This window comes from Quercus lobata, chromosome 5 (assembly GCF_001633185.2).
Source record: "Quercus lobata isolate SW786 chromosome 5, ValleyOak3.0 Primary Assembly, whole genome shotgun sequence".
Taxonomy (NCBI): Eukaryota; Viridiplantae; Streptophyta; class Magnoliopsida; order Fagales; family Fagaceae; genus Quercus; species Quercus lobata.
In genome coordinates, this window is record NC_044908.1 from 12,870,053 (window position 1) to 12,881,744 (window position 11,692).

At 30.0% G+C, this 11,692-nt stretch overlaps 1 protein-coding gene across 1 annotated transcript; it reads left to right on the plus strand.

Moving 5' to 3' along the window:
- Window positions 1-1,547: 1,547 nt before the first annotated feature.
- On the plus strand, window positions 1,548-11,190 carry LOC115988382 (receptor-like protein 56). The gene is made up of 6 exons (XM_031111921.1): window positions 1,548-1,978; window positions 4,672-4,746; window positions 7,227-7,379; window positions 7,701-7,775; window positions 7,884-8,030; window positions 8,898-11,190. Exons 1-6 carry the CDS (start codon window positions 1,573-1,575, stop codon window positions 11,111-11,113), a joined length of 3,072 nt encoding a protein of 1,023 aa, XP_030967781.1. The 5' UTR covers window positions 1,548-1,572; the 3' UTR covers window positions 11,114-11,190.
- The last annotated feature ends 502 nt before the right edge of the window (window positions 11,191-11,692 follow it).

The window sequence follows — 11,692 nt, forward strand, 5'->3', positions numbered from 1 at the left end:
TTTTTTAAATTTTTTGAATATTTTATAGCTTTAAATTCTTGATTTTTACTATACATCCAAAATTTAAGTACTTAGAAGAATAAAGAAAGAATGTTGCATTTTAAATATATTTTTAAAAGAAACGAAGGTAGTGAGATTATGTGTATACAACTTTGTAGGTATAATACTATACTTTTAACTATGTATTATTTTCTTAATTTATTTTAAAGGAATCATATTAGATGTTTAAAATTTATATATTTAGTTTCTCAAAAAAAAAAATTATATATTTAGATTAAGCTCTTATTTTTAAGTTATTTATTCTTTTATACTTTGTCTTATAATCTTAATTTTTACTGCCCTAAATAAAAATTCTGGCTCCACCAGTTCCTGATCCAAACATATTAATTGTGAATTAGATGCAACAAATAATTTCAAGAAAAAATTGATAGGAAACAAATGTCAAAGCAGCATCATTTTTCTACTGTTTTTTTCCAACCAGTTGGCCCCATCCTACTACAAACGGAGGGAGGGTGAGAGAGAGGGCTCGATAGTAGCATTTCATTAATAAAAACAGACCATTTTAATGGCACTGACTGTTTCGGAAATGGTTTCTTTTCCAGTGAATTGGCAATGAAACTAATTTTCAAAGTGGTTCATTAGCAAAAATTGATATTAAAAAAAAAAAAATTCAATAAAAGTTGTTCATGAGAATTTTTTGATTTCAGTCCGCCCACATAGACAGACTCACACCCAATTTTATAACATATTTACATGTCAAATTGTGATGATTACAGTAGCTGCTGGGAAAAAAAGTACACTAATTACAAAATAACACTTAAGTATGTTGTGAATTTAAATATATAATTAGGTGTTCCTAACATTATTATTATCATTATTTTAAGAAAACTAGCATTGTTCTTTTAAAATGGTGATATTTTATTTTATTTGTGATTGGGCTCTTGGTCTGATGATAAAAAACTATCATTAGGAGCAGACGCCAGAGGTTGAAACTTTCTCAAAAAAAAAAAAAAAAAAAATCTAACCCATTAGCCCTTGGTCTCACCAATCAGGTAATTAGCAAAAAATAAGTGCAGGCAAAACCAAAAAAAAAAAAAAAAAAAAAATCCCTAGTACAAGATTCTGTAAAACATATGATTAGAAAGAAAAAAAAAATTTCATACTTATCTCAAATTAATAAAAATTTCCTAAAACCATGCCGCTATCTTTGTTTTTATTTTTATTTTTTATAACATATACTACGTTATTAAACACTCATAATGGATTCCATTAGCAACTGAAAACTAGTCAATTTTAAGGAAGAAAGATTAGATAGACATTGCGAGTTGTGACTGATCTACAAGCCAATCTTCAAACTAGACTAAATCAAGATGTGTGACATTAACGAACTATTCCACTAATAATAAATTTTTTTAACCAACCCATTGGAAAAATTGGATATTTTAGTTTATCTTATAAATTATGGATTTAAATAAGAAAACCTTCTAACTTTCTCTATATAAAGGCTCATGGACTTGTAACTTTCTTATCTTGGGTACTTACACTGTTACACACAAGCTGGTTTAGCTAGAAATGAAAGGTGTTTCACACAATTTCTCAATGGGGTGGCCTTTAGTGAAGTCTTTGCTGTGGGCTTTATTACTATGTGTTCAAATTCATGAGCACAGAGCTTGTATTGAGGAAGAGAGGACGGGTCTCCTAGAATTGAAAGCCTTTCTAAAATCCCACACTAATTATACCAAGCCCCTTCTTCCAACTTGGGTTTATGAAACAAAGGGTGAGTGTTGTAGTTGGGAGCGGGTCAACTGTAGCACCACCACTGGTCATGTGATCAATCTCACGCTCTCCAATATAAACAAAGAGCAAGATTATGGGGAGGGGACTTGGTTCCTAAATATTTCCTTGTTGCAGCCTTTCAAGGAGCTAAGAATTCTTGATTTATCTTACAACGGAATTTCTGGCTGGTTAGGAAATGAAGGTATGTGAGCTATCATACACCCCACCCCCAAAACACACACACAAACACAAACACAAAAGAACTTTACGCTTAATACGAAAGGCTTGGGATCAAGGTAATTCTATTTGATTAAATATCCCAAATCAAATTTAAAATATTATAGTTGGTCATCTACTCTCAATTTGATTAATTAAATTTATTTTAGAGGGCGAGTCATTTTAATCATTAGATTAGATATAATTTCTCTCTATTTTAAACTTTTTTTTTTTTTTTTGAAATCTCATTTACTCTAAACTTTAAATACAAATATTTAGAAAATAAACTTTACATATGTCAAATATATATAATGATAATTTATTTAGAAGTATTTAAGGAGCCTCATTATGATGTGTCAAATATTTATGAACAAATCATTGTTTTCCATATAACATCATATGTTTACATCACTCCAAAATATAACACGTTATTTCCAATTTGCCGTATGCATTGATTAAGAGACACATAAAATGTTTCCATCTTGCTTCTTAATTACCCTCTCTCAACGTTTGTTAAAACCAAATAAAATGGTGCGACAGTCCTTGCAAATTCTCTTATTATTTATATCTGATTTCATCAAACCCAGTTTGCGCCTAGCATTGTTAATAAATAATAATAATAATAATAAAACACGTACAACTACGAAGTAAAGAAAAAAAAATGTTGATGGCGGTTGGCTCTGTTATTAAGGATATAACAGAGCGCAGTTGCACATTATATTTAATATTGATGAAATAAAATTTTCTAATAAAAAACAATTTCAAAATTAGAGCTGGATATCATTTTTGTTGGACCGTAATTAGTGAATCATCATTGTGTCAGCTATTTTTGGCTCCATCCTATTTGCTTAATATTGTTTTCCAGGTTGTTATACCATGTTTCTGGTGTTAATGCTAAATCTTCATTTGTTTGACAATACAGTTCCAAGACGATTAAGCCTTTACTTACACAAAATTTTCTGTGCCTTCATTAGTACTAAATTGAGCAATGATGGTTAAACAGGACCCTTTTTGTCCTAAACCTGTTGCATTCCTTTTTGTTTTTGATCATGTAAGTTGAGTACATTTGTCATCTTTTTTTATTTAGATCATGATTGTATGTAATATTAGAGGTGTTTTTTTGCAGTCCAAGAGATCATACTTGCACCGAAATCTTGATTTAATATTTAATATTTATTGCAATTGCTTTCTTCCATTTGTATTGCTTTTTTTGGATACTGGGTCTGCACAAGAGAATTACTAATTGCTAAGACCATTTCGTCAACAATTTAATAATCAACTAATTACCAAATCAAAATTCTTTAATTGAAGATTTTAACTAAATGCCAAAACAAAATCAATTAACAAAATCATATGTATTGCATATGCATTGCTTTGCTTAAATATTTAATTAAAGATTTTGACAAATTAGCGTTGAAATTCAAAAATAGATCCAAAGCTTTTAATTGAAGATTTGGGGGATATGAATTAGTGAGAATGATTCCAAATGCAGTGGTTTGGGGGTAAATATAACATCAAAAATCTACTTCTCTTTTACCTTCTTTAACTATCATGGTTGGGAAAATCTCACTATATTTTATCTATAGCATATTTGTTTATAATTCTAAAAGATCATAAATTTTTGAACAAAAAGGAAATTAATTTCTTTTTTATTTGTTATAATATATAGAGCACAAATTTTTTCCATAATATCAAAATCTTGAACAAAAAGGAATTAATTTTTTTATTCGTTACTATATGTAGAGAACACAACGTTTTTATTAGTTATATTAAGAAAACAACATGAAATCTTTTATTTTATTTAAAAAAAATAAAAATAAAAACACTTTTCTTTTGGTTGGTTTTGCAAAAGGATACGATAAATGAATTATTTTAAAAATTGATAGTTCAATACATCTAAAATGAAATATTCTTATGAAAAAAATACCCTATTATACTACTTTGTTATATTATAGCATTTCATTTAAATAAATAAATAAAAACCATGCCAAGTACTGTTCAAAAGCTAGTTTTATATATATATGTGTGTGTAACATGTGAATATTAGTATCTACTTTCCACATTTGAAAAATAAAATACCCACATTTTAGACATGGTGTATAAGGTGGAGAAACAATTGGTGTACCAAATTCATCCCTTCTCAAACTCAAATTTTTTAGTTATATTGTTGTAATAACAGAAAACAGCTTAAAGTTTGATTCATATGCTTATATATAAAAGTAATTTTGAATATTAAGCTATCAACATATATTCTTAAACTTAAGTTGGAATGAATTTGGCAAGGAAAATTTAAGATTCTTAGGTGCCCTCCCAGTTCTTAAATATTTGGACCTAAGTTTCAATATCATGGAAGGGCCTCTTTTTAGCAACGGTAAGTGCATATTTAAATTTTCTTCCTCAAGAATACCATGAATAAGTTTAGACAAAACAGAAATTTACTAACCAACTTTACCTTTATTGACATTTACTTTCTTCATTTAAAAAGCACAAAATGCTTCTGTGCAAAACAAAATGCTTGATACATGCAAATGATTGCGGCAGTATGCCTTCAATATTTACTGTGCATTTTAGCCCAATTTTTTTGTCCATTAAAATATGAAATGTGTTATTCTACTGCATCTTCCCTCCATACTGTTAGTTTCAATCTGACAAATGGATATCTCTTCACCGGTGATGTAGAACCAGTTAATCTAAGCAACTTGGAGGTCCTCAACTTGAGAGGAAATCGTCTTAATGGAAGCTTGCTATTTAAGGGTAAACATTCCTATCATCTATTTTAACTACAAGAATAATTTTCTCGTGACAAGAAGTTCTTTTAGTATAAGCCAATACTTTAAATATTTTCTCTTGACACTATCTATCATCAATTCTTCTTGTGGATATGGCCAACTTCAGCAGTTTAGAGATTTTAGATTTGAGTTTAAATTATTTCTCTGGAAGTATTTCTCCATATATCGGAGCATTATTTTTCTCAAGCCTATATCATTATATTTTGTTGGACTTATTGGAACTTTTCCCATTCAAGGTAAAGAATCTACTATGAAATCGAACTTTGACAATTTATTAGTTTTACTTTTTAATCTTCTAAAATTGAATAAGAGTGTAAAAACAAAAGAAAGTGAATGGTTGATATAGAATAGATCTCAAAAGCTAGTTATATGTAACATGTGAATATTAGTAAGAAAAAGAATATCAATATTTTAGACCTAGTGTATGTAAGGTGGAGAAACTACTTGTGTACCAAACTCGTCCATTCTCAAATTCAAATCTTTTAGTTATATTTTTGAAGTACCTACGTTGTAATAACAGAGAACAGCTTAGAGTTTGATTCATATGCTTATATATAAAAGTAGTTTTGAATATTAAGTTGTCAAAATATATTCTTTTAATATAAAATCGATAATCTCGTTTGAATTTCATGTCGTAGCTTTTGAAATGACCCCAAAAAAAAGAAAGAAAAAAAAAAAGTGAAATTGAGAGTCTTATAGAGGAGTAGAGGGGAATGAGATTTTTGAAAAACTTATAATACAGTGCATACTCAAAAAGGCTCAACTCTTAAACATGTAACACAAAACTTTCAATGTGGGAACTTACCTAGTTAGTATAAACACATAAGGGTAGAGCAAAAAGAATTTTTGAAAAACTTACATTACAATACACACCGCAAAATGACCCAACTCTTCTTCTTCTTTTTCTTCTTTTAAGTCAAAATGGCCTAATCTCTTCTTCTTCTTTTAAGTCAAAATGGCCTAACTCTTTTTTTGTTTTTCTTTTTGAAGTCAAAGTGCCCAACTCTTTGAACGTGTAACAACACAAATAATTATTTTAGTTTTCCTTTGGTTATTGAATAATTTCTTTACACATAGTATTTTATTGCTTTTTACTTGTGTGTTATGACCACCAAACCAGTTCTCAAGAACACGAAATGATGGGAATAATTGCCAATCGTTACAAAAAGTTAATAAATAAATTGTATTTTATATAGTTCATTACTTGTTTTTTCTTACAAATAATTGTTCGTAAAATTAGATTGTAAAATCTTACTTGTTTTATTATTGTCCCTTACTCATGCTTTATCACTAATTGCTACTATTACCGGTGCTTTATCTTTTCTTTAACAGCTACTAACAGGCTTTGACTTAGACTTGGTCTCTGGCTTCATAAACAAGAAAGGCAAATACAATTGCCAACAATTCATATTTATATGATAAGTGTGCATTCCTATGGCTTACAATCATAAAACTTCACACCTATCCAAAAAATAAATAAAAAAAGATGGATAGGGCATTAATTATATTTAATTTGAAAAAATTTGATAAAGGCGTTGCTAGGAGTTGAACCTGAGACTATGAACACTATGGCTGCTACCATGACCAACAGACCAGTCAAGCTCTTTGCAAACTAATATGAAGTATTATTAAATTTATATTAGATTGACATGATTTATAATTTCCATTCTTCCATATCACCTCTATCTCAATGTATTAAATATTACTAAATTTATTTTCACTGCTAAATTAACTTGTGATTTAAGAATAATACCTTTGCATAGGAATTTACTATATATGAATTTAATTTAAAAGTGATTTATATTTAATAAATAATTTGTACTTGAAGGATTATTATACAATATTTATTCAAGCTTATTTATGTTATATTATATTCTATTAACCTTATAATGTACTATTTTATGTTAACCTTATAATATCATGAAAATTTAATTGAAAGTTTGGTTCATTTTTTTTAGATATTTTAGTTGATTTTGCTAATATTTACAAATTTAATACCTTTATTTTATTTATATTAATTGCTACTATTACCGGTGCTTTATCTTTTCTTTAACAGCTACTACCAACATTGCAACATCTATAACGTTTGGGCTTTTGACATAGCCTTGGTCTCTGACTCTCTGTCTTCAAAAATAAGAAAGGCATATACAATTGTCAAAAATTCATATTTATATGATAAGAGCACAATCATAAAACTTCGCACTAATCCAAAAAACAAAAAGGATGGATAGGGGTGTGTGGTAATGACTGTTCCAGAAAACATATTTGATTCTTTATAGCTCAATTAATCAATGCATTTTTTTTCTTGTTTTACAATTATTGTGCTAAGGCATAACATGATGTGACACTTTTTCCTTTTTTTTTTTTTTTTTTTTTTTTTTTTGAGAATGACTTTCTGCATTTCGTTGATAAATTTAACAATGGATTTTTTTTTTTCTTTTTCAGAATCTGATTTCTTGTCTAAACTGAGAAAGCTAACACACTTAAATTTAGCGGAGAACGACTTTGACAATAAAATTTTAAGATCCTTGGGTGCCCTCCCAGTTCTTAAATCTTTGGATTTAAGTTCGAATAATCTCTGGCCTCTTTCTAGCAAAGGTACGTGTATATCTGAATTTTCTTCGCAAGAATACCATGAAAAAGTTTACACAAAACTGAAATCTAATAACCAATATTTACCGTTATCAAAATTTACTCTCTGTGTTAAAAGGCACAAAATGCTTCAGTGCAATAACTAATCCTTTCGATATATACAAATGATAGTACGTAGTAGTATGCCTTCAATATTCAAAGAGCATTTTAACCGAAATTTGTGTCCATTCCAATATAGAAGTGTTTAGTTCTACTCGATCTTTCTTCTGTACTATTAGTTTCAAGCTTATATATGAAATTTTGAATATCTCTTCACCGGTGATGTAGAACTGGTTTATCTAAGCAACTTGGAGGTCCTTATCTTGCAAGCTTGTGGCCTTAATGGAAGCCTACCATTCAAGGGTAAACATTCCAACATCTATTTTTATTGATTTTCCCTCTATTAATCTCCTTAATGGAAGCCATTTTAAATACTTTCTCCTAACATACTGTCATCAATTTTCCTGGTAGATATGGCAAATTTCAGCAGTTTGGAGATTTTAGATTTGAGTGATAATGCTTTCACTGGAAGCATTACTCCATATATTGGAGCGTTATCTTCTCTCAAGGCTATATCATTATCTAATATTGGACTCAATGGAACTTTAAACACTCCAGGTGAGAATCTACTATGAAATCAGTCATTTACAATTTTGGTTAGTGTGAGAGCAATTGAAAGAAAATGGTTAGTAATTTGATATAGATCAATCTTTATTTGCTGCAACTTGGAAGCATAACATTTGACCATCCACTTTTTCTGGAAGTAGAAATTATTATACTCCCCTCTTAACACCCCCCCCCCCCCCCCAAAAAAAAAAAAACCCCCCCCCCCCAAAAAAAAAAAAAAATCATTTTAATCCCACAGGACCTACTCTACCATTTGTTAATTCGTACTTGAGCCAATTTGCCTAAGGCAGCCGTATAGAATAAGGTCCCATAATTCTGGCCCTATAGTAGTAAAATATTTATATTTTGTAACAATTTTAAATAAATCATGTCACATAAATTTTCTTTTTTTTTGAAAAGTGACAATGCTTAGTTACTCTTTTTCTATTTCACATCTAAACTTAGCTCCTACATAAAATCAATTATAACAAAAAAAAATTCAGAGCATTAGACATAATATCAATAATAAATAAGTTGTTAACAAAACTTGAATACAATTCTTCTCAAAAGAAAAAATTTGAATACAAAAATTTAATTAGTAATTTTACATCTAAAAAACAATAGTAATGAATTGAAGTAAAAACTTATAATATATAAATTTATATAAACAATATTAAATTGATATCAAAATATAAGAGAATATTTGACTTAAATTTGTCTTTCTTAATCCTCAAATCTTTTTTCTCAAAAAAAAGAAAAGAAAAAAAAGCGTCAAATCTTATTGAGCGCGATTTCATATATTAATTAGGTTGTGTTGTTGATTTTTTCGGTGGCACAAGTTTAGGATAGACACCGCTAATCGTTTATTTCTTTTGATAGAGTTTTGTGCGCTGAAGAAACTTGAAGAGATAGAGCTTGTTGGTAATGGCTTTGAAGGGATGCTTCCTCCATGCCTAAACAATTTGACATCTCTTTCGTACTTAGATATATCTAGCAACCGGTTCAATGGAAACTTGTCTTCATCTCCAATAGCCAGCCTAACATCCCTTGAGTACATTGATTTGAGTTATAATCTTTTTGAAGGTTTATTCTCATTCAGCTTATTTGCTAATCACTCTAAGCTTAAGGAGATTCAATTTTTGAGTGATAACAACAAACTTGATATAGAGATTGAGAATCACAGTTGGGACCCTTTGTTTCAATTAAAGGTCTTAGTACTGTCTAATTGTAATCTCAACAACCCCACTGGCAACTTTCCTAAGTTTCTCTTGGACCAACATGAATTGGAAGTCGTTGATATATCTCACAATAACTTGAATGGAAGCTTCCCCATATGGTTGCTTGAAAACAATACTGGACTACAACGGTTAAATCTCCGAAGTAACTCTTTCACGGGCGAGTTTCATTTGCCATCAGATCACTACACGAATCTTCGTTGGTTGGATCTCTCAGACAATCACTTTGATGGGAAACTTCAAAAAAATATCGGAAAGAGGATTCCAAAATTACTATATCTAAATTTATCCCAAAATCATGTTGAAGGTAATCTTCCATCCTCAATAGGTGACATGAGTAATTTAAAACTTTTGGACTTGTCCTTCAATAAATTTTATGGAGAGGTACCAATGGAATTGGTTGCCAATTGCGCTTCCTTGGGTATTTTGAGGTTATCTAATAATAACTTTCATGGTGAGATTTTCTCAAAGCACTTCAACCTATCCTTGGTAGCTTTAGAATTGCAAAATAATAATTTCACAGGCACTCTTCCAGTTGTACCCCTAAATGTCGAGATGTTCCTAAATATTAGCAACAACCACATGACAGGTTCAATTCCAATATGGATAGTAAACTATAGTACGTCACCAAGAGTGGTTGTTGATTTGAGTAACAACTTTTTCGAAGGCCAGATTCCATGTGGACTACCTTCATCTAGTATAATAAACCTTTCTCATAACTTGCTTTCAGGATTGTTACCTTCTTGCTTGAATCTCCAAGATGTTAGTCACTTACTTTTGCAAGGGAACAAACTCACAGGGTCATTACCAAAAGCTATTCTGAATTCATCATCTCTTGTGACATTGGACATTAGAGATAATTGCTTTATCAGCAGCATCCCTGATGAAATTGATGGACTTTCCAACTTAAAAGTGCTTTCGTTAAGTGGCAATCATTTTAGTGGTGTGATTTCAAAACAGTTGTGTCGGTTAAAGAGGATAGACATAATGGATCTTTCTAGTAACTCTTTTTCTGGGTCAATACCGTACTGCTTTAACAACATATCCTTTGGGAAGCTAGCTGCTAGTGATTTTGTCTATACATCTAGTGTTTCTTTTTGGATAGCAGATTCTTTCTTCCCATATAAAGCTCTTCTAAATAGGGATTTTCAAATTGAAGGGTCATTTTCGCACTTCTATGAACAAGTTGAGATTGAGATTGTGACGAAATATAGGGCTGACTTGTACAAGGGTCTCAACCTTGATTTGATGTCTGCATTGGATTTGTCATTAAACGAGCTAATAGGTGAAATCCCACCAAAGCTAGGACAATTATCTTCACTACATGGACTAAACTTGTCTCACAATCAATTGACAGGTCCTATTCCAAATTCGTTCTCAAATTTGACTCAATTAGAGAGCTTAGACCTTTCTCACAACAATTTGAGTGGGGAAATTCCTTCAACGTTGATTGATATAAACTCTCTTGAAATTTTCAATGTGTCTTACAACAATTTATCAGGTAAACTTCCAGACTTTACAGCACAATTTGGAACATTTGGAAAGAGCAGCTATGAAGGAAATCCATTTCTTTGTGGTCCACCACTGGAGAAAAACTGCACTGAGATAGATGAGTCACCTCCATCACCACAAAAATCCTCAAAGACAAGTGATGGAAAATGGTATCAAGTTGATCTTCTAGTTTTCTCTACTAGTTTTTCAGTATCTTACGTCATCTTCTTTTTGGGTGTTGCTAGTGTTCTTTATATTAATTCTCATTGGTGGCAACAATGCTTCAATTTGATTGAGGATCGTATATATTGGTATTATTATTTTGCTTTAAATACCCTAAAAAGGCTTCTGAACCGTATGTGTCGTTAGACTTCTATGGAAATCTTTGGTGGTTGTATTGATAATACCTATTTGTATCAATGTTTGTGTATTTTGGTTATGAATAATAATTATCATGCTCTATTGTGAAATAAAAAGTTCACTTACACTTCTTTCATTTGTGTTGTAATCATGTGATTAATTAGTCAATCTCTTGGATGATAATGTTATAATTTTATTTTGAAATAACTTGTGGAAAGTTTTATATATATTTATATATGTCGCATGTGCAATACTTATTTTATTGAATATAATATTATTAATATTTAGGAAAATTAGTTATAATTATAACATGTGATGAGGAAAAAAAAATCAGACAAGATAAATTGGTAAGAGTTATAAGATTGTTTCATTAGTATACATTAAGAATGTGACATATTACTGGAATGAATTCACAATTATTTAATTAATTACCACTATCCTTGTGGCTTATTGATTGCCACCTCCATTGTGGGGTTAATTCCGGGATTTAAATCATTCCAATAGCACAAAATTATTATTATCAGTTAACTTAAGCACATGATTTTGCTTTTAGCTTCTTGATTATTTGTGCCACTAAATTTATTTTTA

Coding starts and splice junctions, on each gene's coding strand:
- LOC115988382 (XM_031111921.1), top strand. CDS start 1,573: ATGAAAGGTGTTTCACACAATTTCTCAATGGGGTGGCCTTTAGTGAAG. Junction 1,979..4,671: donor TGGCTGGTTAGGAAATGAAG/GTATGTGAGCTA, acceptor CCGGTGATGTAG/AACCAGTTAATCTAAGCAAC. Junction 4,747..7,226: donor TGGAAGCTTGCTATTTAAGG/GTAAACATTCCT, acceptor TTTCTTTTTCAG/AATCTGATTTCTTGTCTAAA.